Source organism: Gastrolobium bilobum, unplaced genomic scaffold (genome assembly GCF_033153095.1).
Source record: "Gastrolobium bilobum isolate Gb01-03AN ecotype WA unplaced genomic scaffold, APGP_CSIRO_Gbil_v1 utg63278, whole genome shotgun sequence".
In the NCBI taxonomy this organism is placed as follows: Eukaryota; Viridiplantae; Streptophyta; class Magnoliopsida; order Fabales; family Fabaceae; genus Gastrolobium; species Gastrolobium bilobum.
In genome coordinates this window covers 27,678-50,661 of record NW_026898597.1, presented here as the reverse complement: position 1 = coordinate 50,661, position 22,984 = coordinate 27,678, and the positions used below count along the sequence as shown (strand labels likewise).

At 32.6% G+C, this 22,984-nt stretch overlaps 1 protein-coding gene and 1 non-coding gene across 2 annotated transcripts; both read left to right on the top strand.

Annotated features, from left to right (window-relative positions):
• The first annotated feature begins 8,197 nt into the window (after window positions 1–8,197).
• On the top strand, window positions 8,198–8,270 carry TRNAR-CCU (transfer RNA arginine (anticodon CCU)). The gene has a single exon. It is a non-coding gene; the product is annotated as a tRNA-Arg (tRNA).
• Window positions 8,271–18,678: 10,408 nt separating this feature from the next.
• Window positions 18,679–20,728, top strand: LOC133317569 (protein FAR1-RELATED SEQUENCE 5-like). Its single transcript, XM_061519432.1, has 4 exons — window positions 18,679–19,823; window positions 20,005–20,059; window positions 20,179–20,259; window positions 20,534–20,728. Exons 1-4 carry the CDS (start codon window positions 18,679–18,681, stop codon window positions 20,726–20,728), a joined length of 1,476 nt encoding a protein of 491 aa, XP_061375416.1.
• The last annotated feature ends 2,256 nt before the right edge of the window (window positions 20,729–22,984 follow it).

Genomic DNA, 22,984 nt, shown 5'->3' with positions numbered 1-22,984 from the left:
TTGGTCAAAATTTTCGCTCTAAATGTGTTTTGTTGAAAATTTTGCTTGAAATATTTTTGTCGAAAATTTGGACGAAAATATTTTCTGTCAATTTTTTTTATGGAAATGTGTTTCGTCAAAGTTTTTTTACAAAATTATTTTTCGTTGAAAAGTTTGACATAATTGTTTGTGTCGAAAGTTTCGACGGAATTTAGATTCTATCAAGAATTTTGACTGAAATATTTTGTCTCTCAAAAATTTTTGTCAGTGATTATGACAAAATCTTATTCCGTCTCTAGTTTTGACGAAAAAAAATTTCGTCTCATTTTCTACGTAATATGAATTTTTCAAAATTTTCGACGAAATATTTTTCTTCGATAAATTCTATTAGTATTTGAGACTTTTCTAATATTTTCATATTTAAAAAAGATTCATATTTATGCAATTTTCACATTTTAATGTTAAGGATAAAACATAATACTTATTTGTTCTTTAATTGTAAAATAATTGGTTATGGATAACCAATTATTTTATGATTTGGTAAATAACCAGTTTATAGAATAAAATGCAGGGTTTTTAAAAATAACCGATTTTTAAAATGTGGAGCAGTTTAGTTTTGGATCGGTTTGATTCTTTTGAACATTTTGAACACCCCTAAATATGGGCGTGTAATGATAAGCTTGTATGATGGAATAGTCGATAAGTTCAAGGAGAAATTGAATAATTAGGAAAAACAGTGTTTATCTCATACAGACAGAGTTATTCTTGCTCAATCAGTATTGACAGCTATTCCATTTTTTCAAAAACAAAGTTGTATGTTGCCTTCATCACAAATTAAGGAGCAATCTTGCCTGTGCTCCAAAGCATATACAATGATGGAGCGAAGGAGGGGCGTCCTTCAAGTTTATACAAACCTTTAGAATTAAATATTATTTTTTTATTTTTGGTCATAGATTTATTAAAGCTCGAACCCCTTTCCTTTGGTTGTAATTAACTGTAAGTACCATTTTTATTTTTTTGTCATATGAATATTTATAATTAAAATAATGCATTATAATTTCATCCCTTTAAAATAAAGTTCTGATTCCGCCACTCATCCTTAATAATTTATTTTGATATATATATGTAATAAAAAATAAATTTCTCAAATTTACCTCACGGCAAGAGCATGCCTAGCTATATAATTAGTTTCATTACTATCAGACACAAAGTAACCTAAGCAAACACTAAAAGTTTAATCAGTCAACAACATATAGTCCTACACTTAAATAATCATCACTCCAAGAGACATGAACCTTGAACCATCTTTCCATGCTCTTCCTACACAAAACAGTACTTTTTCTATACATAACTATTATATCTTATTTATACAGATATTGATTTTTCCATTCACTTCAAGACAATAACATTTGTCCGAGGTTTGTATCTTGAATTCTACTCTAATTTCTTCTATTGTCTCGGTGCATGTTTTTCTTCTCAAAATTAAAGAAGATATGCATTATAATTAGAGCATTAATATATATAGATCCTCTTTAAATTTATGGAGAGCCTTTGGCATGTGCTGCATATGCTAGCACTGCCATACTCTTCTTCTCATTCTTCTTCTTTTCCAATCATCATTATATAGTATAACAATAACAATAACAACTAATAAAGTCATAACAATTCAAAAGAAGATCGTATTACACAGTATATTGATATAGTTATAGAAGTTATATATGTAAATAGCTATAGAAAATATAGATAATTATTTTTTCCAAAAGCATCTTTTGTTCTTTATTTTTATTTTCTTTAGATTTAAAGATTTGATAACGGAAGAAATTGGTGTCAAGTTCCTCATGTTTTTAATCACTTTATTTTTCAGTCTCTTTCAAGCAAACTCTTTTTTATTTTATTTTTAAAAGAATATTTTGAACTTAAAATCTGTTTCTATTATATGATTGACTTATATCATATTTACCTAAAGTCTCTTTACAGGATGCAAAGAAATAATAATGGGATGCATCCAGCATGTGCAGCATGCAAGCATCAAAGGAAGAAATGCAGTGAAAGTTGTGTATTGGCTCCTTACTTTCCAGCAAACAAAAGCCATGAGTTCCACGCTGTGCACAAGGTTTTTGGTGTTAGCAACATAACCAAGTTGGTAAGGAATGCTAAAGAGGAAGATCGAAGAAGAGTTGTTGATTCATTGATTTGGGAAGCATGTTGTAGGCAAAGGGATCCCATACATGGTCCTTATGGTGAGTACACAAAAGTTTACAATGAATATAAAAAAGTGTTTGATGAACTTAAGATTTTCAGAGGCCAAAACCAACTATTACAATTGCCACCTCAAGGGTTAAAGTCCGTACAAGATTTGATGACATGCAATGGCACCAAAGGGAAACACAAAGCAGAAGCAGTTGATAATGCATTAGATTATCTTCATGACACTAAGAATGCTATTATTGATTCTACCATTTATAATACCTATTGTTCAAATTATTTGCATGATTTTGAGAATATGAGACCGGAAATTGTCATCCCATTTCAGCAGCATTCTCAACCATACTATATTACAGGTACCATCTCTTTATTCTTGTTACAATAAATTTATGAGTTAAATTTTGTTTATCCTTAACTTGTCATATGATTGAAAACAAATAAATGGAAAGAGAAAAAAAAAATATTTCCACGCGAAAATCTTGAACATTATATGTCCAAAATTTTCTAATAATTTGCAAAGAACAGAAAAAATTGAGTGAATACTATATCTCACATAACATTTCCAGCTAGGAAATTTAGTCTATATATATTATTTTCGTAATTTCTATACCATAAAAAAATCTAAATATGTTTTTCCTGTTCCAATGTTTTAGGTGATCAATTCAATCAATGAATGACAAAGGCGGGGAAGATGGCACGTGGGATGGCAACCATGTGCATAGTTATATATACTTGCTGCGGATAATCTCATCACAAAGTAAAGTGAAAAATTGTAATCCTTAATGTAAAAAAATCAAGGGATCAGTGGATTATCGAATATTTAAAGTTTTTATTATTATCTGTTTACATATTTAAAAGGTTCTTATTATTAGTTAAGATTATCTATTTTTTTAGTATATCATATAAATTTGTAATTACTTGACAGTTAAGAATGTCCCAGAATACTAAATTTTTGTTAATGCTATAATGATGATCAAATGTTAGATGATTGAATTTTATTCACGGATGGAACGATTGACATATAACTCTTTAGCCAGCTTTTCTTGAGACTGACACTGTCGCAATTCCCAAGTTAATGCTAAAGAGATTGACATATAACTCTTTAGCGAAAAATCTAGGGTAGTACAGTTATAGGTGTAAGTGTAACGGATCAATAGCAAACCATCACATTAGCTGTTATTGTACCGGACAGAAATATAAAAAAATAACTTATATTTTATATTATATATTAGTAATATATAATATATAGTGTAAATGTCACTGTCGCACCCGGTGATAAGTGATACTGAAAATTAGAGCCGGCAAAACGGGTTGGGCTCGACTCGGCGGGCTAATCCGTCAAACGGAGCGGGGCGGGTTGAGTTTTTCAACCCATTTCAAAAGTGGGGCAGGGCGGGAAGGGGCGGGCTCATTTTTTGACGGGTTGATAGCGGGCATAGGCGGGCCGAAGCTGGTCAGTATAAAATAGACTCGGGCTGGAGAACCAACCCGCCCAACCCGCCAAACAAGGCGGGCGGATTGAGTTTTTCAGCCCACTTTCAAAAGCGGGACGGAGCGGACTGACTCATTTTTTAGCGGGTTGATGGCGGGGTGGGGCGGGACGGGGCGGACCGCCCACTTTGCCACCTCTACTAAAAATGCTCTCCTGTTTTAGAGCCAATAAACTATAGTTTATGCTTTCTCAATAATTTTACAAATACTTTAGAAAAAGATTTCTATAGTTACTGTAAAAATATTTATCTGCCATATATAATGTACTCTCCAAAATATATAGGCAATTTTTTTTAAATGAACTCCATTGCATATAAGACTCATTTCTTTTTTTTTTATGGGATTCACAGTTTTATTTATAAGAACAAATTTTTATGCAGCAATGCAAAAAAGTTAAACCCATACTTTATTCCTTAAGACGAAAAACAAAAGTTTGAAAAGACGAAGGCGGAGAGAATAACTATAAAAGATTTTAGAGATTATTATTATTTTTAATTTATATATAATTTTATGTGTAATATGAAATAGCTTTGGATTATATAACCTAAAATCACAGTTTTGTTTAGGTTTTATAAAATTGATAGCTTAATTTTTCTTTTGAGAAGATAATCCATGCAATCTCCTCCATTCATTTTATTTTCGGATTACGGCCTTTTAGGTTATCTCCTTATTTCAATAGAGGGTGCATTGGACCACTATTACTAGAGGAAGGGTGAAACTGATCACCTTCAAGGAAGAGACGATTTTCCTTTGTCCTAAAAAATTTCAAGAATTTACTTTGATAAAAATTTAAATCCCTAACCATAGCAAACCTTTGAGCACTTGCCTATTTTAGTTTTGCAAAGAAACTTTCAATTTTTCAAAAATTGAAACAGTTTTCCAAGTTCTGTCCATGTGATTTTAACTTTTAATGTTTGACTGTTCAATGGCATTGATACTATATTTTACGGTTCAATGGACTTTATCGGTCCTCTCAAACTGATTTTTAAAAATATTGATTAGCAATGTTTTTTAAATTAAATCTGGTAATAAAATTATTTAAAATAATTAATTGAACTAAATAACATTGTAATTATTTCGAGCAAGGTTCCTGACTTCCTGCATTGTGAGTATAAGGATCGGCAAAATGGACTCAACTCGACAGATCAATCTGCCCCGCCTGTCAAATAGGGTCGCCCCGCTCATTTTGACACCTCTAAATATGAGACCTTCTAAGGACCTAAACATAGTGCACCAGGTCATAAAGGAGGTCATCCATGTTCGTGGACAAAACTTGCCTATTTTCGCCACATCTCGACAACTTCCTTCATAGTTTCTCCTACAATCCCTCCTTCCCCACTACACCACCTACAGAAATTCTAGCTCTAAATAACCTCACACTCTCCCAACTACCGCAAAACCTTACGATAGAGGAGATATTTTTTTTTTACCAAGAAAAAAAGATATCCTAGAATATGGTGGGAATTTTTTTTTTCGGGTAAAGTTACGAAAAGGTGTTTGGTAGACGGGAATATTGAGTGAATTTTCATATTACTACGTTTGATTGGTATTAAATTTGCTTAAATTTTGGACTGAATTTATAAATCTACCCTCAATTTTAATTCAGGCTCTTTTTTACAACTTTCATATCCCATTAAAGCGTTTACATAAGATATTTTGAGGGTAAATTTTTCTGCAAATTTACATTCTGTTTTTCAACCATGGGAAAAAAAATTACAATTTTTTTGTAATTCAGGTAGGATTCCTCAAATTCCACATTTTCAATGGCATTCTACATGGAGATGTTTATGTGTTATTTCAAAACCTGGGAAAAAAAATTGTCCAGCCTAATTTTACATATCAGTGTACCAAACATGGTAATAGTATATTGCCATGTTAACTTTGCAAGGAAAAAAACATATATCTAGGGTTGTGCATGGGTCAGGTCGGGTCAGGTTTTTGTCTGACTCGACCCAACTTGATTTTTATAGGTCAGGTATTTTGACCCGACCCGCTTTAATTTGATCCAAGTCAGGTCTGACTTGGTTTGGATTTTGCTGAACTAGTTCAGAACTGGATCAGATCTGACCTGACTTGGTTTCTAAAGTGGGTCTAACTTGGTTTCTGAAGTGGGTCAAATCTGACCTGACCCGTTTCTGACTTGGTTTCCTCACAAAATTTCGTCGAAATTTCTGCGTTGCAAATGACAAAAAATTCATCACAAAATTATTTTTTCGTCGGAATACTTTTTGTCGAAAAGCGACGAAATTTTTTCTCTAATGAAAATTTTACAAAAATTAATTTTCTATCGAAATTTAGTTTCCGTCAAAAGTTTTGACGAAAATGATTTCTTCCATCAAATGTTTTAAACGAAAAAAGAATTCTGTCAAAAATTTTGACGGGATATTTTTCGTTCATAATTTCGATGGGAATGTATTCTGACGAAAATTTCGACAAAAGTTGTTTCGAGAGAAATGTTTCATTTGATACTTTCGACGAAATTTAGATTCTCTAAAGAATTTTGACAGAATATATTTTCCGTCAAATTTTTTTATCAAAATATTTTTTGTTAAAAAATTTTACGAAACTTTTTTACAGAAATGTGTTCCGTTGAAAATTTTTACGAAAATATTTTTTATCAAAAAACTTGACGAAAATATTTAATTGAAAATTTTCGATGGAAATGTGTTTCGCTAAAAATTTTGATGATTTTTTTTTGGTCAAAAATTTTAACGAAATTTTTTCCGACGAAAACTTGCACCGAAATTTGAAATTTGTAAAGAATTTTGATGAAATTTTTTTCCGTCAAATTTTCGATGGAAATTGTGTTGAGGGAAATGTTTCATTCGAAACTTTCGATGAAATTTAGATTCTCTAAAGAATTTTGACAGAATATTTTTTTCGTCAAAATTTTTTATCAAAATATTTTTTGTCAAAAATTTTTACGAATTTTTTTTACAGAAATGTGTTCCGTTGAAAATTTTGATGGAAATATTTTTTATCAAAAAACTTGACGAAAATATTTAGTCAAAAATTTTCGATAGAAATGTGTTTCCCTAAAAATTTAGACGAAATTTTTTTTTTGTCAAAAAGTTTAACGAAAATATTTTCGTCAAACACTTTCGCCGAAATTTGAAATCTGTAAAGAATTTTGATGAAATTTTTTTCGGTCAAAAAATTTCGATGGAAATTTGTTTCGTCGAAATTTTTGATGAATATATTTTTTTGTGAAATATTTTGACGAAATTTAGATTCCGTAAAAAAATATTTCGTCAAAGTTTTTTTACAGAAATGTTTTTAGTCACAAATATCGATGAAAATATTTTGTCAAAAAATTTTGCGAAATTTTTTTGTTGAAATATTTTTCGTAAAAAATTTTGACGTAATTATTTTACGTGAAAACTTTTCTTTTAATGTAATTGTGATTTTTTTTCATTTTTTTCACATAATGGATATGGGTCAAGTTTTGGGTCAATGGGTTAATTATTAAATGAGTCAGGTCTAAAACCTGACCCAAATAAAGTGGGTCAGTATTAAATCTAGTTCAAAAAAAATGGGTATTTATGGATCAGGTCAAGGTCAGATCAAGGGCGGGGAAGTGAACCAGTTATTTTGTGCAGCCCTACATATATCTATGTACCAAACACCACCATTAGGGTGTTTGGTATGGTGAGTTTTAATTTTTTGCATGAGACATAGGATTTAAAGAAGACTATGTTTGATAGGAGTTTGTAAAAAATTTGCATAGGCTTCTCATTTACATATGAATTTGATGTAATATGTAAAATTGGAAGAATTTGTCCACTTCAAAATATCAACCAGAGAGAGGTATTCTAATTTTGTTTGGAAAACCAAAAAGTGGCAATGAAAAATGAGAAAACTGTTAGACGGTCCAGTTGAAGCTCGTGGGGGGACTACCATCAATGAGCTAAGCTACATCAATCGTAGCAAGTGGGTCTATGCTTATTATCATTGATTCAAGCGATAAAAGTTTGTTTCATAAATCGGATAAAACCGAATTTCATAAAAAGGAAACCCCCATAAGGTGTCTGAGAAATACAAAAGAAGTAGAGTGTGAACTCTGAAGACTTATCTTGCTTTTGTGTTGACAAAATCATGGTAGTTAAAATATCGATTTATTATTATATTTTATAATTTTTATTTTAATCAAAACATTTTTACTAATATTTCAAATGCTTTTATATTTTTATGATTTTTTTTGTATTATAATTTTTATCCATCTTTCATTTTTAAGTAAAATCTCATTTTTAAGGATTTGATGTTTGTCATTTAATGACATAAGTTATGTCATTTTAGGAGAGAGATAGACACAAGAAATGAAAATCATGAGAGAGAGAAAGTGGATAATTTTTTAAAATTTAAATTTTAAATAAAAAATTTATTTTGTGTCTATCTCTTTCTTAAAACGATATAATTTAAAATGACAAACATTTTTTCTCATTTTTAATTATCGGGTATAAAATTATAAATTTAACAGACATGCTTTTATATTTACTAGATATGAGAAATAAGTGTTAACCGGGCGCCTGTAGCTCAGTGGATAGAGCGTCTGTTTCCTAAGCAGAAGGTCGTAGGTTCGACCCCTACCTGGCGCGCTTTTTTATGTTTTGGAACGTGTTTTTACCTTTTTTAGGCCTATGACAAGCTATTTGCGAAATATTTTCTATACTACTGTCGCACCATTAATTGCATGCGACAATTCAATCATCGTGGCATGACACAATATTTTGATTTATTAATTTTAAAAATTGTTAAATTTTGATATGTTAAGGGATATTTTAATATTAAATAATATTTTTAATTTATATAATATATATTATATTTCATATTCAATAATTTAATAAAAAATAAAATTAAACTTATAATACCTATCAATTTTGAAAAGAAACATAAATGTAAATATTTATTGGGTAAGGATTTCTCTAGTCAAAAGAAATAAGTTATCTCCGGTAAACTCAAAACGACGTCGTTTTGGGGGTGAAAATCAAGATATTTTTGTAATTCTAATATATTGTAGGGTTATATTGATCTTTATCATTATAATTTTTTTATCTTATAACCCAAAATGATATCGTTTTGAGATCACTAGAGATAACTTTATCTCCAATGAGTGACTGGAGAAATATTTTTTCTATATTTATTGGGTAAATGATTTCTCCAGACAATGGAGATAAGTTATCTTTAGTGAACCCGAAATCTGGAAAGCACGGACTCGCAGTTTCTTTTAAAATTTGCGTGTAGGACACGCTCCGACACGCTCGGACATGCGGTCAATATTTGGGGACACACGTCAACTCTCCGACACGTTTCGACACGCGGTCAATATTTGGAGACACGCGGTCAACAATTGGGGACATGCTCAGACACCTTTTTTTTTAAACCTTAATTTTATTTTGTTAACTAAATATAAAAGAAATAATTTATAAATTAATTTTTTTATGTTATGAAATTTAAATATTTGATTGGTTGTATGACTTATATGGACTCTTATATGTATTAAATATAAATTATATTATATATATTAAAAATTTTATTTGATATCAAAACGTGTCCCAACGTGTCGAAATATGATTTTTTTTAGAATTAACGTGTCGGCGTGTCATGTCGTGTCCCGTGTCCGTGTCCGTGCATCATAGCCCGAAATGATGTCATTTTGCGGCAAAAATCAATGTATTTTTGTACTTCTAATATATTGTAGGGTTATATTAGTCTTTATCATTATAATTTTTTAATTTTATAAACCCAAAATAATGTCATTTTGAGCTCACTAGAGATAACTTTATCTCCAGTGATTGGAAAAATACTTTTTCCATATTTATTATTATATTTTTAAATTAAAATTCTCTTAAACACTTGAGTAAGATTTATTCAGTATCTATTTTTAATTTTTATTATATTAGTTTGGTAAAACATCAATTAAATTTTTCATTATATGTAATGAAATTTCAAATATTATAGATGTCAGAGCGTATCAGAATGTCGGACACGACCAGTGTTTTACAAATCGACTTAAACCGGCTGGGTCGACCCGGGTCTTGGTGACCCGGTGGGTTCCCCGGTCCGAGCGATCATTTGGACCGTGTTCTGTCTTAGAGACATAGATGTCTAGCCCAATGAATTAGTATGTTACTTTTGGATCTAGTGCCCTCTCCAAGATATCTTTGGATGAGATGCCCTTGAGTCAAGCAGATCACTGTGCACAGAAAAACTATAACGGCTTTGCCAAAGGGTGTGTGTGTGTGCCCACAGTGACAGCATAACAGTAAGAGAGAGAACGTAACGTACATATAGGTTTTACCTCTGATTTATAGAGTTTACATGTGGGTAGTGGATTCTGGACCTTTAGTGCCTCTGATGATGGCCCAGGCCCATATATTATGCTGTCGTATTATGATTGATATCTTTGATGGATATCCTTCCATAATTATGCTTGATTTAGATCTTAGATTGCCCCTTGTTGGGCTTGCCAATTAATGGGCCTCATACATGGGTCCATAACAAAACCACCTTCACTTAAGACTTGCAAGTCAACTTGATAAAGCCACTACTAAAGAAGTAGGGCTTACATATGAAAACATCGCAGTAAGGAAAGCCGGACTTGGAGAGGTGCATATCATCAAAATGACTTTGATCAAAATCAAAACCTACAAAGGTCACGACAGAGAAATCAGGCTAAAATGGGAGACGATATCACCATGAGATTCTGGTGAAGTCCATCCTGAAATCGATGTGACCTGGACATACGAATCCGGGTTAAAGTAAAACGAGGGAACAAATAGATACCTTCGTAAATATGAATCTTTGTGTTTCTGATGCATCAATATAATGATTCGGTATAAAGATGTGATTTGTCATACTGACTCTGATCAAGTCGGAATGTTCAAAAATTATGGTCCATGAACCAAACTCGAATATGTGATATATTGTCTTCATCTCGGACAAAATCTTGGTAATAAAACCCAGATTGCAAAGCGAAGGAATAAATACTTGCCTTTGCAAATAGAAACTTTGCAAAAATTCTAAGTGAAACAACAAAGGCGCCGTGAAAAAAAAATACATGACAAAGAAAAGCGCAGAATCTATTCAAATTATTTTGACCCCGACCAGGTCAAGGATAGTACTCGAGATGCATATCTGAGTTAATAGACACAATAAAACAAACCTATCTTGGTTTGAAGATAGAACTCTAAAATATATATGAGTTTCTAGATAAAATAAACCTATTTTGGTTTGAAAAACTAGAAAATATATCCGAGTTAATAAAGTAAATAAGCCTAAAAATTTAGGCAAACAAAATGACATGTGATATACGCCCAAACTTAAAAAGGTGGGCATATTGAAATAAGATCACAGAAGCAGGAGCTTGAATAATAAAGTCACTGTAAAGAAGCGGGGTTCAAATATTAAAACATCACGGTAATGCGAGCCAGACTCAAAAAGGTGAACGATTCTGATCAAGTCAAAATCTGTGAAAGACACGGTATGCGCAGCCGGGTTAAAACAGAAGACGATATCACCACGAGATTCTGGCAAACTCGAGTTCAAATAAATAAAGCTACGGTATATAAAACTGGGCTTATTATAGCAAGGAGAAATTCAACTTTGCAAATAAAATAAGGAAAGAACCGGGAATAAAACCCAGCAATATCAGTTGAATGATGGCTCAAAGATCCCCAAACAGCAAAAGAAAAAAAAAGAGCAAGTTACAAAAGCAAAGTCGGAATTCTGGCATACAAATACTTGCATTAATACAACCCGACAACTCAGATTTCCAGACTGCCGGACTGGGGGGCAAGTGCATGAATGCAATAAAAATTGAAGGAGGAGAGCAGCAATCCTCATAAGTTAAGATCTTGGTAAAACAATCAAAAAGAATGTTCACCTAGTCCGAGTTACGTACCTCAGCCAAAAAGGTTGAGGGAGGAATATTGAAATAGCATACTCGGTACTCGACTCATGAAGCTCGGCACAAAAAAAAGAGCGAAATAAAAAAAAAAATCTGAGACACGGATCGACAAGAATCCATGGATTCAGAACATGGATCAATGAATCAATAAAACTTTGACAAAGAGGCCAAAGGAAAAACTTTTCCACTTCTAATAGAGACCTCAGTCACGAAAGTTTGACCAACAAGATTATAATTCAACATGCTTCACTTCGGATACTCAAGCTACTGGGTAGGGAAGAAAATGAGCATGCTCGAGATAAGAAATCTACACAATAAGATAGCTGAAGACATACGCCACATATTAAAGGCTAACAAAGCTTGGACCAAGAACCTGGGTGAGTTTTCATCCTTATGCAATATAATTCAAAGCTTTGTATGAGCAAGAAACGATGAAGTTAACATGGCTGAGATAACAACATTAATAGTCAAAGACAAGTGAAAAAGAAGATGTCACAGCGAAGTCGGTAGCAAACAATAAAAACTCAGATACCCGGCCAGTCTCAATCATAGTTCAAAATTCAATCTGGGATCTTAAAGTTGCAGATATAACATAATATGTACCCCGGACGCCCAGACTGTCGAGCTGGGGGCAACTAATGTGGACCTGACAAAGGCCCACATTCTAAAAGACCCAAATAGGGCTAACAACTAAAAGAGAATTAAGAAAATATTTCTTAATTATACTAATCCTACTACGATAGCAATGGATCAAAAATTGGACCCCCAATACTCCTAAGAGGCCCAGAAGTTCACTCCTGCCAGGTAATCCATCTATAAATAAGGGGTTAAGCCAATAAGGTACATACTCTCAAAATCCTCTCTCTTAGCTTGTCACTGTACACTCACCCCACGCCTTGACTATGTCATTTGTATTATTGTGCACAATGATCCGCTGATCTTTAGGTACCCGAGAGAGGCAAATATATCCTATATTAACATATCAATCTCTGATTGGACATCTCGATCTATCAGATCATAACAGACCGGTTCTACAGTCAACTAGGTTCAGACCGGTTGACCCAGCTGAGACTCGGTGGCCGGTTGACCCGGGTTAGACTGGTTGACCTTTTTTTTATTTTGGTAAAAAAAATGGTTGCTGAGAACTCTTGAATTAAATCATGTTCATATTTTGTGGTAAATATGATTATAAAGTAAGGTGAAAATAAAAAGGTATCTTGGATTAGTGCATTTTATTTATGTAATTTAGTTGCATCTCATAATGATCTCAAGAAGTTAAGTGGGGATAAACATTGATGGTCTCATCTCAACGATGGACACTTTCTCCTTAGTGTATATTTCATGCCTACCATTTGTTATCATGATTTAGTTTATCTGTATTGTGTCAAGGCACAAAGAGTGCATTTAGCTTATATTACAATTTTAATATAATATTAGGATATGGTCTAGAGTTAGAAACTAGAAGCCTAGAAGTATATAATATTTGTTATCATTGAGAACCAATTTATTTTTTGAAGCTTATTGATAGTTTTCTTATATGAATTTTTAATATAAGTAATATGTTTATATTTTTTTAATATGTGAAAAGTAAATCTGGTTGAACCAATGACCTAGTGATCTAGTACCTCAACCAAGTCGATTACCTGTTCGATTTTTAAAACACTGGACACGACATTTCAAGTTTTTTGAAGTGTCCGTACAACATAAATGACAATCACCTTTATAAAGAAACCGGTTTAAGTTTACAAAAAAAGAAGGAAAAAGAAATCGGTTAAATATAAACTTTTAAGTTTACCAAAAAAAGAAAAAAAAAAAACCGCTTAAATAATAAACTTTTGAAAAAAAAAACTTAACATAACAGGAAAAAAGAGTTATGAACTTTACTTAAAAACTAGAAATAATATCAACTCCTTTAACAAAAAATTTCGTAAAAAAATTAGGGAATGATTATATTTACAAACTTTTTTTTTATAAACTCTTACAAATTATATTATGTATTACGGTTAATAGACTATATGTTGAAATATATTACCCCTAGTACATAGTGTAATTTGTAAGAGTTTGTAAACAAAAAATTTGTAAAAATAACTTTTTCCAATAATTATGGTCGCGTTGTAAAATTTTTCAATCCATTTGCATCAAACAGTTGAACTTATCACCATTTTAAATTTATCATTCTTACAAGTTACAACCTATTTTTGATGTAGTTGGATCACCTTTCTGCCGTTTATAATATGTGAATGAAAGCCATTTGATCCTTTCCGTTATTTATAATATGTGAATGAAAGCCATTTGATTATCTCACGTGTTAGTTAATATCATCATGTCATACAGAGTGAAAAATATTGGGATATATAGTTATAAAATCATTACCATTTATTTATCTTTGTATGATTACAAATCTTATAATTCCCACATGACATAAAGCATGTTTGGATCTTTTTTTTAAGCTAAAAGCACTTAAAAACTAAAGTTGAAAAAAATAGCTTAAAAAAAACTAAAAGTTGTTTGGTAATTACATAAAAAATTTAGTTTAAAAGTTACTTAAAAATACATATTGCAAGAAAAGTCTATTTCTATCTTTACGACTCTACATTTAAAAAAAAGCAAACAATTTTAGAAAAGTTGATAAGAGATTAAAAAAATTTTCTTCTAGGAGTTTTTGACTTTTTTCTTTATTATAAAAAAAGCTTTTCATTATAACTTATCAAAGATTTTCTCAAAAATTTTTTGACCAATTTTTACTTATAAGAAGAAGAGAAGATAAACTAAAAATAAGTGAATCCAAACAAGTAAAAAAGAGCCTAACTTTTATTTACAACTAGAAAAGACTCTACATATAAGAGGATCGTTTGTTCCAAAAAAATGCTTTCACGGGATAAGAGAAACTAAAAATAATATCCAAAAAAAATGAAGGGTTCGTCGAATGTCCTATTACAGGATATCCTCTAACAATATTTAGTTATGTATTTGTTGTTGAAGATAGTGGGTGAATGATCACCAAAAGACTTGAATCTGAATGTAACAGAGAAATTAAAACAGAATTATGAAATACAATGCAATTAAGAAAATAGAATAGACTCACAGTACAGGAAAAGTATGAACACAGTATGCATAATGGAATCCGAGCTCAACACAGTTGTCTCCTTAAGACAATTTATTCTCTCACTATTGTCGAAGGTAGATGAACAAGTGTCTCACAGGATAGAACGGATTGCGTCTTAAGGATGATGGGAACTACCAACCAAGAGCCCAAATGAAACACAACATATGTCTGAGGAACTACAAGGATTTATGGATGTTTGCACAGGTGGAGCAAAAAATCGGTAGAATAACGATGCGGAAATATTGAATGAATTTTTTGAAGGGAAGAACGTCTATATATAGACGCCGAAAATTCACGTTGAAACGCCACGTCGGATGGCAACCAAACAATGCGTCCGGTGGCCAGTTCGGTTCAAATTTAATCGAATGCACCGGTTCGGTTCAGAATGAAGCGAAAGGTAAGAATCAGTTCAGTTCAAAAACGGTGGATAGCAACGTTTCGGTTTGAATAATCTGGAGGGAAACAACGGATAGGGACATAGGTATTTTCGATCAAAAAATTAATTTAATATTTCACACGAACCGACCGGCCGAACGGACAGTGGCACGTGCATGTGATGGACCAAAGGCCACCTAGCTCCTCTCTCCTCCACAAATTGTGTAGTGCCCCAAGGGGCAATTTAGGAGTGTGAGGTGAGAGTTTGTATACTCTCTCACCTCTTATTGGTTGTCCAATGTGAAACTCTTTAAAACCCACACACCCTTTTCATCTTCCCTTTTTTTCTTTCCAAACCTCTTCTTATCCATCACCAATGAAGAGTTTTATACTTAAAATTCTAACAATATTTCGGGAAGTATATTGTTAAAGGCAGTGTTATAAGAACCGGACCGGACCGACCAGTTCGAATAGGAAACCGGTAAACCGGCGGTGCAACCGATCTGGGTAACACCAAAGACCGGACATGCTGGTGAACTGGTGTAACTCGGGTTGAACCGGCCGGTTTTCATAAAATCGGTGACTCGCGGGTCAAAAAAACCAACCTGGTGATGATCTTTATCCAGATCTGTTCTGGATCCTTCAAGATCTGTGATAGAAAAAGAAGAAGAAAACTCATTCATAGAAGAAGAAAAAGAAAAACAACAGATTTAGATCTACCACAAAACTTGTCCATTCTTTTGGAACCAAGGATGCGAGAACCAATGCATGTAATCCGGCTCGCTCAGAAGTGGATTTGAACCACTGATACAAGAATTTTCAATCCTTTCTACAACCTTTAAAGAAAAGTAAAGGAAAGAAAAAATAAAGACATTACTGCAATAGAGAAGAATGGGAAAAGGGAGGGCTGCTGGAGGAGGAGTTGAAGTTTTGAAGATGATGCAAATATTTTTTCTTTTGGGATTCGTACAGTTTTGTGAAGAAGGGAAAGGATGGTTTTGATTTTTTCCAATAGAATACAATTGGAAAGCTTTATCAGTTTTTTATAAATTAATTAAGGGTTATATATTTCTTATGTGACTGAAAAAAAAACATCTGCAGCAACTATTAACGACGTCGTTTCTCGCTTTCCTTTTCGTTCTTTTTCTTTTTTGTATTGCGTTTCCTTTCACTCTTTTTCTTTCTTTGTACTGGAAGATGCCACTGGTACCACCATTTCGCTCCACCACCATCGTGCAACACCATCATCGTTTTCCATCACCTCCGTGCAGCACCACTTCCATGGTTATCTTTCCTCCATTGCTATGAAAATTTTGGTTTGCTACACTCCAACAACAGTAATTCAATTCTGGGGTTTTGGGGTTTTTGCTTTTGGTGATTTTAATTGACAAGATGCCCTCAACCATCTCAAAGCTGTCATGGAAGTTGTCTTGGATCAAGGTCTTCCTTTTATCATGTTCTTTCTCATCTTCTTTTATTTTTTTTCTGGCTTTCTCAACTTTTTTTTTTAATTTTTAACTCCAATGATGCTAGTTGAGGAGCCATTGCAGAATTTTTTTGAAATTCTTACATACACCAAATTACTGACTCGTGGTTGGATTTTAAAGTGAACTAATTTTTTTCCTTGGTGTAGTAATAATGCAATGAGCGTGTAGGCTAAGGACAAGGAAAACATACAGGATTTAGGGGTTCCCCATCTATTGCACAGGTATAATTCCCTTTTTTTTTTCATCCTTATGTACTCTCTTTTCAATCCTTCTACTAATTACTACTTTTAATAACTGTACTTTTCAATCTTGACTCTCTTCACACAAATCTACAAATCTGTCATTTGTGTTTATAGATCTCAATGACAATTTTTCAATTTAATTTTGATGGATAAATTTGGAAGACGACACTTTTGCTAGTAAATAGGTTGAGCTTTTTTTCTACTTTTTGTGGTGTTCTGTAAATTTTGAACCCGAAATTTTGACTATTGTGTAGGTGTCTGCACTGGGAACATGTTTAGGATGCTTCCTCACAGCTCTATCATTCTTCATGCAGGTTCTTTTAATAACAAAATGTGCTATAATAAATTATTTTTCACATGAATTATTTCAAAGAATAATTAAGCTTACCTTATGCAGGACCTACATAAACTGAAGGGAAACAGTCTCATTCCGGCGCTTGTTGGAGTACTAGTAATTCTTATGCAACTATGGCTATATAAAATCTCATAAATTTAAATTCAAGCTCTAGGTATCTAACTTTAATGTATTCAATAATAACTTTGTTTTATAACTGTGAAAGAGTGATGTCAAACCCATAAATTTTTATTCTTGATAGTATTACTTTCTAGTTTTTATTGTGTTTTGTCTCTGAGTATAGTATCTTGTATCCTAACTTTGTCTTGTATTATACTACAACAAAAATATTAATATAAGCAAAATATGTTGATTAAGTTTTTGATTTAAAGTGATAAGCATCAGGATTATGACTCACAATCTCTCTCTATTGGAGTATACCTTAAAATTTTGAAGATTTAAATTTTTTCTTACAGCACCTATATTTTGCAGATTTAAATTTTTTCTTTATGATGGATCACTCTCAAATTGTAACTATTGAAGACATTGATATGAGTGGAAGTTTAGTATGTGTAGATGATATTATTGATTTGGAAAAAGACACTGATGAATTTAAAGAAGATGATCTTAGTGAAATCATGGCAAACAAAGATGGTGAATGTGAAGAAGATAATGCACATGAAATTGTGGGAGATGTTGATACTGAATTAAGCGAGACCCCTATTTTAACTAGAGTTTTTGAGACATCAGAAGAAGCTTATATTTTTTATAATGCTTATGCAAAAGGTAAGGGGTTCGGAATACGTAAGCAATACCATAACAAGAGTACAATTACAAAACAACCATATAGGTGGAGATATATGTGTTCAAAGCAAGGTGTCAAGAGACTAGATGATAAAAGAGTTGATGTTGACAATGTTAAAAGGCAAAGGGACACAAGAACTAATTGTTTGGCGATGTTACAAGTAAAGTTAGTGGATGGCCTATGGAAAGTGGAGAAGTTCAATGATATACACAATCATCCAATGATTAACACTCCAACAAAAGTCAAGAAGTTTCTTTCTCAAAATCCATTAAGACGCTCAGATTTGACAAAATCAATTGTGTCTAAACTTTTTCAAGAGGGTTTAACATCTTCGAAAATCTCAAAGGTTGTGAGCGCTATGAACAAAGAGGTTAATCTTACTCCCGTTCAAATCAACAGTATTATATCTAGCCAGTGAAAGAATAATGTGGGGCGAGAATGTCAGGGCATCATCAAACACTTTCAAAGGAAGTCTATGGTTGATGGAGCTTTTTATTTTGATATGCATTTGGCAGAAGATGAAACATTAAGAAGCATATTCTGGGCAGATGGTAGGTCAAGAGCTGCATATGCTCATTTTGGTGAAGTCCTTGTCTTTGATGTGACTTACAGAACAAACAAGTTCAAGTTTCCTTTTGCTCCTTTTGTGGGAGTTAATCACCATGGACGAACAATTTTATTTGCTGCTTTGCTAGAAGATGAAACAGAAGCAACTTTTACATGGTTGTTTGAACAATTTTGAACATGTATGTTTGACAAGTCTCCTGTTGCTATTATCACTGATCAAGATAAAGCCATGAGAAAAGCAATTGCCAAGATATTTCCAGAAGCACGACATCGTTTTTGCGCCTGGCATATAAAGAAACATGTTATGGAGCATAGTCAAGCACTACGCGCACAATTTAAAGATGGTTTTGATGTTGACTTCCGTGCATGGTATAAAAGTCGCAACATTGATGAGTTTGAAGGCAAATGGGAAGTATTGAGGACTAAATATGTTATTAAGACAGATAGTTGGCTGGCTAACATGTATGCTTCATGTCATCATTGGGCAAAGGCATACTTGAAAGATACCTTTTTTGCTGGAATGACCACAAGTGGCCGAAGTGAGAGCATCAATGCATTTTTTGATGGATATGTCAACTCTAATACAATGTTAAATGATTATGTTATCCAGTATGACAAAGCAATCAAATCTAGGAGGGATGCAGAGGAAGATGAGGATTTCAAAACTAGAAATACAAAAGCAGTTTTGGAGACTAATCATCCTATTGAAGAAATAGCTAGAGAATGGTACACAAGAAAATTATTTGAAATTTTTAAAAAGGAGTGGAAGGCTGCCATACTTGATTATTTTCATGAAAAGATTGCAACGAAGGAAAACCTTATCATGTATCGAGTGGGGTCTCGTGAAGTTGATAAAGAAAGGTGGGTAATTGTCGAGTATCATTTGACAGAAAGCTTCACAGCTCAATGTTCATGTGCAAAGTTTGAGACTATGAGGATTTTGTGTAAACATATTCTATACATTATGAAGAAGAAACAAATAATGACCCTTCCTAAAAAATATATCTTGTCTAGATGGACTATGAATGCAAGCTATAAGGCTGAAAATCTTGTATCCATTCATGATGAAACAAATCCTAATGAAATTAGTGCATTGGCTTTGTGGTCGATTCATTCGAAGTGCACTATGGCTATTTCTGAAGCACGAGATTCTATTTTTGAGATTAAAAGGTTTGATGTTATGGTTGCTGAATTTTTGCAACAACAGTTGGAAAGAAAAAGAAAGAGAGGTGAAGATAAACAAATTACCCAAATGATTCCACAAACTTCATTCATTAATGATGTGCGTGATCTACTCAACCAGTCAAAACTAAAGGGCGTCCAAAGGTTGCTTCACGAATAAAATCAAGCATGGAGTTGTCAACAAAAAACTTGTAGTTATTGTCGAGGGAAGGGTCATAATAAAACAGGTTGTCAGATGCTAAAGGTACTCATTTTTAAATTTGCTATTTATGTTTGTGATTTCCTGTTTAAACTTGATGAAAAATTTATGAAGTTTCATTTGTAGATGGAAGTTGCAGGAGAGAAGCAAAAAGAATAGTTGCGATTGCACATATTTCATGGTTTTATTTTGGTTTGAACTTATTTTTGATGAACCATTTGAATTATTATAATTTTAACTATAACCTTTTAATATATATTTGTGTTTAAATACTTAATACTTTTTTTACTTATTTTTCAGAAAAAATTCTGGGACACTGCTGGTTGGAGAAGTAAATACTATAAGCACTATGGGTTTCAAATGTACATGGAGAATTTTTTTGTGTATATACAATCTCTGTGATGAAGTGTAAAGGGATATGACTTTTTTTGTTACTTTTATCAGATTTGGTAACCAAATGTAAAGTGTAAAGGGATATGAGTTTTTTGTGACTTTGACAGATATGGTAACCAAATGTAAAGTGTAAAGCCAACTGCTATTTTTTGATTTGTACAAAGGAACTTCAATGCATACAACAAGTGTAATATTGTAAGTTTGCTATTGTGTTTCTATCATGATAATGTCTTTATTAAGTAATTGTGTTGAATTTTGCGAGGTTGGTGATTTTGCGATTGAGGAACTTAGACATGCACGACCACTGTTAGAAGATTATGCGAATGAGGAACTTATTGATCCAAGGTTGGGAAGTCACTATTCAAAACATGAAGGAGCTGAGGCTATCAAATTCTTCTATCTGGAAACAACTATTACTGCAAGCTTGTTTAATCTACAATTTAGTTTCTTGATGTAAAATATATTAGGGTAATGTTTTTCTTATGTCATTGGAGTGAGCTTACCTCATGCCATAGACCCTTCGAAATTTGAGCCATCAATTTTTTTTCTTTTCTTTTTGTTATAGTGTAGGACCCACTTGAAGATGTCTCTATAGGAGATAGTCTTGTCTCCAATGACATAAGAAAAAGCAATCCCAATATATTAGGGCCTTGTGTCATTCCAATTTTAGTTCAGATGATATACTGTTCATTCATGTGAGTAAATTTTTTTTTTACTCATTAATTACGATCATATATTTCATTGTTACAAGCAAGTAATGAGTTGCTGCTAGTAATGGTAACAAAACATCATGTACTATCTTTGTCATCTTGTAAGGAGTTGTGCTTTGTCAATATTTTCCCACTTCTTTAGTACTGAGTAAAAACACGGCATAGTTTTAAAATATCAAGCCAATTACAATGCTTCAATGATATCTATCTATCCCCCATCCCCCTTTGAAATTTCTTTCTTTTCTGACATTCTAATTCTAGTTCCAATGCTTAGGGAAAAGTTGTTTCACTTCTTGAATTCTAATTTCCTTTTACTTCCCAAGATGTTGATCTCCTGCTATTGATCTCCTGCTGCACCAATACATATGTTCTGTTAGTAAATGAGTTCATCTCCAAGAAATACCATCCATATTATTTGCTTTATCTTTTAAAGGAATGAATGTGCGGGAAGCAGGGATCAAGAATAATAAATGCAAACCTACCTGCTGAACTCCAATTCATAAGTTAGACGCATATGAAACAATCCAAGAACACAACCAGTTAACCAAGGTCACAAAGCTTCCAGCAGAGCCCTTCATGTTTATGGGAAATATCTGGAAAATAAAAATATAACCATTAATTCATCATGCTCATGATTTGTTATGTTTGAATTTTTATTTCATGAGTTGAAGCATGATAAGGTGAAGCTACCTCGGACATTATAACCCAAGGAATTGCTTCCATGCCTATCGAGTAAGATCCTACATATACTTGGCCATTAACAAAATTAAAAGGACAATTACCTTTATATGTCAATCTGCAAGTAAATTGGCCTGAATAGACACTAGGAATTGAGTTATTATCTTAAAACTTCTAACTTTAGGGGCATCATTCAAATACTAAATCCAATCCTATAATGCGTTTTATAAAATATAAAAACAATTATAGACTAAATAATAATTATTTGCCAAATATCACACAATCATTCAATTCGGTCCAGTTTAATTTTGTAATTTATGTACATAAGTAAGTTATCAATTATTTATGAGCTGCTTATTGTATATAGTAGACTTTATATTAATACTAATAAAAAAAGTACTTGACTAGCCATTTTGAATATTTTACCCATAAGTGAAATTAAAGAGTAACATCATTCACACAAGTTAAACTGATATAATTTAAAAATATATATTCAACAAAAATTTTTGTAATGAAATTGAAGCATGTGAGTGACATTATTTTAAATTTATTACCCCTTCACTGAAACGAGTACTGCAAAATGAGCCATTAAATAAGTCATTATTGATGTGATTATGAGTAGTGTTTTTCAACACCCAAAAGCCAACAAGATCAAAACAGAGGAAGCTCAAACAAGTAAGATGTAGGCCATATATAAAGCCATAACATTTATGATGTTCATGGAAATGAAATTTACCTATGTTTATCCTCTTTTTTAAGCTTTTCCCCCATAGAGTGAACTTGTTCACACCCTTGATGAGAGAAGATATAGAGTAAACCACCAAACCAAGCTGTTAATGATTTGCAGGTTGCCAGGGTGAATAGGGGTTTCTTAGTTATTTTTTGGGTAAACACCTATTCAAGCCTCACAAGCAATGTTAGTGTACCAATGTCCAATATACTCATCTATTAAGTACTTTGGTGGGAAGCTGATGAGTTGCATTCTATAGAGAAGGAGAACTAAAACCAACTGAGCAAGAAATTTGGATTCAGAGAGACCCCTTAAATAGTTGCTTAATATGAGGATTGTTCAACATCTAGTTATCAGCTCATTGTGGTGTTGTTTACGAGTCTTCTTCATGATGACCGTTCCGATGTGTAAGGGGAGGTGGTGCAGCTACAAAGACATTGATGCTAGATATGAATGAGGCAGAAAATGCAATGGGTCAAGGGTGTCTACCTGAAAGTTTTGCTTATGCATTCATGATGGAATGACGAGGATCCAGGGTTTAAGATTCAAAGCATGTTATAACATATATAGGCTATCAACTTCGTGCAATTTTCTA

What these genes read in the sequence shown, in the direction of transcription:
- LOC133317569 (XM_061519432.1), top strand. Translation starts at nt 18,679, where the DNA reads ATGTTTGACAAGTCTCCTGTTGCTATTATCACTGATCAAGATAAAGCC. An exon ending in AAACTAAAGGGCGTCCAAAG is followed by an intron (nt 19,824 to 20,004) that starts GTTGCTTCACGA and finishes TTTCATTTGTAG; the next exon opens with ATGGAAGTTGCAGGAGAGAA. An exon ending in GCGATTGCACATATTTCATG is followed by an intron (nt 20,060 to 20,178) that starts GTTTTATTTTGG and finishes CTTATTTTTCAG; the next exon opens with AAAAAATTCTGGGACACTGC.